The 3,123-nt window shown below is 30.0% G+C and overlaps 1 protein-coding gene across 1 annotated transcript in view; it reads left to right on the top strand.

Annotated features, from left to right (window-relative positions):
* LOC105159134 (probable E3 ubiquitin-protein ligase RHG1A) overlaps positions 1-913 on the top strand; it is a gene marked incomplete in the record, with an annotated part of 6,107 nt that extends 5,194 nt beyond the window's left edge. The window contains 3 exon segments of the mRNA XM_020692588.1: positions 60-158; positions 244-387; positions 497-913. Coding sequence (XP_020548247.1) covers positions 60-158; positions 244-387; positions 497-628 — 375 coding nt within the window.

The raw sequence follows: 3,123 nt of genomic DNA, 5'->3' as shown, positions 1-3,123 counted from the left end.
CTGCATTTCTCGCATGCTCTATTTCCAAACTCAACAACATTGTTATGCTTGTGCGCTAGGATGTGATGATCCTTGATCACTCAATCTTTTTCGGGATGGCTGATATACACGATCGACATCGGGACATGCGAATGGATGTAGATAACATGTCTTATGAGGTAAGAGTGCTGCTGCACCCCAACTTATATTCTTTGTTCCATCTTTTATCTTTACACCTTGTGGTTCTGTTTCAACTTCTTCCAGGAGTTACTGGCCTTGGAGGAGCGCATTGGAAATGTATGCACTGGACTGAAGGAAGAAACCATAATGAGTCGTTTGAAGCAACAGAAATTTGTCGGCAAAAAGGCAGATGGCCAGTCCGAGACAGAGCCTTGCAGTATATGCCGGGTACAAACCTTTTCTCCCTCTCGAAATGTCACAAGACTGCAAAAGTTGAGAGTTTTTAAACTCCATTTTTGTCTCATTCTGTTCAACGGGTGTATTATCTGATTTGCAGGAGGAATATAACGAGGGAGAAGATATTGGAACGCTGGAATGCGGACATGATTTCCACAGGGACTGCATTAAACAATGGCTCATGCACAAAAATCTATGCCCCATTTGTAAAACGACAGGACTTACTACATGAACCGGAGGCTGGCCAGCAAGTTCGGCCTTCCGCCGTTGGAAACAGGTTTTGCCGTCTTGAATCACTGAAGGCACAACTGCTTACAGGCTCAGGGGCACTTAGTGGTTTCGTTGTTCTCTTTTTTATCTCCACAGACTCGATAAATATCTAAATATATATACATATTATGCTCTCGTTGTGTGGAGGATAAATTTATTTGCTTTCAGGTAAAAATACTATGGCGAAAATCGCATTAGATAATGGAAATTTAACTATTTTTATTTGATTATCCTCGCGCTTTTAACATTTGGTCTTTATGTGTAGGTCTTTTATTTATTTGTTTGTTTATAACTTTTTGGTTTTCTGCCGTGATGAACTTGATTTATATGGGTTGAAATTATGAATAAAATTATGGTTAAATTACAACAGGCTTCTCTGCATAGAAGTTTGTCATAATTACAATAGTTTGATAAATTAAAAATATCCTCTTGAAATTAATGATCGTCTAAGGAGGTTATTTTAGACGTTTGTTGATTTTAAGAAAGTATTTAAAATTTTCAAACTATAAGCGGTATTTGTAATTAAGATAAATTGCAAATGAGTCCACTATAATTTATTTTAAAATTATTTAATAGTTGAGTTAAAAGAATCAGCTATTAGGAGTTCATTTTAGGTGATTCATAAAGTATAACAAATTAAATTTAAATACTAATTTTATTCATTTGTGAACTTGGTTAAGATATCATAACTTCCAAAGTAATTGTGAGTGACACTCGTAACATATATTTGAATGTGTAGGGCTGGATTTTCAAAAGATAATATATATATATATATATATATATATATTCATATGTGAGTAAATATGTAATAAAGTAGTATTTGAAAATTTCGAGATGAACTCATAATTGCAACATGCATAATCTCCAACTACTTCTTTAATATATACATTTAAGACTCCGAATTATTAAGCTGTATATCCCTTACCACCACTTCAATTATTGTGCATGTCAAATGCTAACAAAGATAAGACCTGACAAATTGTTTTCTTGTTGCATGTATCTCAACAATCCCACCACCTTTCCACATTCTCAATATGAATTTGAATTCTTGCCAAAACGTTTCATAAAGCTAATATATATCTTAATTTGTGTGCTGATTTCACATAGTTTAACCTTATTTTTTGGAGGGCCGATTTGTGAAAATGATATTAATATTTCTGGTGAGTGTATATATAAATGATTTATATAAGTAGACCATGTGTGAGAAGGCGTAGATGCAATTATCCCAAATTGTAATTGAGTATCTTAGTAGTTTTATGGAGTGTAAAAACATGAGGGGAATTTCTAGCTCGCACCCTACTTGATCGAATCTGAATCAATGATAGAGCAAGTATAATATACTTTTCGTGTAATTGGTATACAATTTAGAAAAAATAATCAATCATATAACAAGTATAATATACTTATTTTATAATTAATTTAATTCAATCAAACCTGATTCGAGTAAAAAATTTTAAAAGACGAGTGCATGCGTTATCATCAACAGAAATGCTTTAATTTTCAACTAGGAATAATATTGGTGTCGTCTTCTTTGAATGTGGTTTTGGTTCAATTAATAATCAATACATATACGTTGCCCTCTTGCAACTTACTTTGTCTTTTACTTCATTCTTCTTGTTTCCTTCCTCATACATTTGTGCAATATTTTCTTCCATTTGCACTAACTCATACAATAACTTATACATGAATGAGCACATTATATATATATATATATATATATATTACAATTTATAATTATTTAAAAATAAAATTATAATTAATTAATTTAATAGGAGCAAATTCTTTAATCAAAATAAAAATTTTCCTATATTTATTTAGTTCCATATATATTTCTTGAAAATTTATTTATATGGAGACACTACAAATAAAAAAAAAAACTACTATAACCGACATTTGTAATTGTTATGGACTAAAAGCTATGGAAAACAACTGTTAATAACTATGATTAGAAAAAATCAATGCAAAAATTTAGTGTATCCACCATATAAAATATTTTTCTAATCATAGATAGCTCGTAGCCATTATAAATATTTTAGCCACACTCGTAAAAATCATGATCAATTATTATTGCATAATTGTGATCAATAACTATTTACTAAAATTATTTATTTTTAAGAGAAAATTACTATTACCTCCTCATAGGTTTGACATAATTATGAATACTCCCTTGTTATTTGAAAAATTATAAACATCCCCCTCAAATGGAAAATAATTATATAACTTCTAAACAATGAAGCGAACATTACTATTTTATCACTGTTGATTTTTTTTGTTAAAACTAATGACAAATATTAAAATTGAGGTAATATTTATAATTTCTCAAACAACATAAAAGTAAATATAATTATGCCAAATTATCAAATAATAATTACAATTTACTTTATATTTAATTATGATAATTGGTTATTATATTTGTTTGGGTGAGGCTATCAACTTGTAAGAGGCAAAAAAGAGAAT

The sequence above is a fragment of the Sesamum indicum genome, linkage group LG3 (genome assembly GCF_000512975.1).
Source record: "Sesamum indicum cultivar Zhongzhi No. 13 linkage group LG3, S_indicum_v1.0, whole genome shotgun sequence".
NCBI lineage: Eukaryota > Viridiplantae > Streptophyta > Magnoliopsida > Lamiales > Pedaliaceae > Sesamum > Sesamum indicum.
Note: the sequence above shows the minus strand (reverse complement) of the source record. Positions and strands in the feature narration are given on the sequence as shown.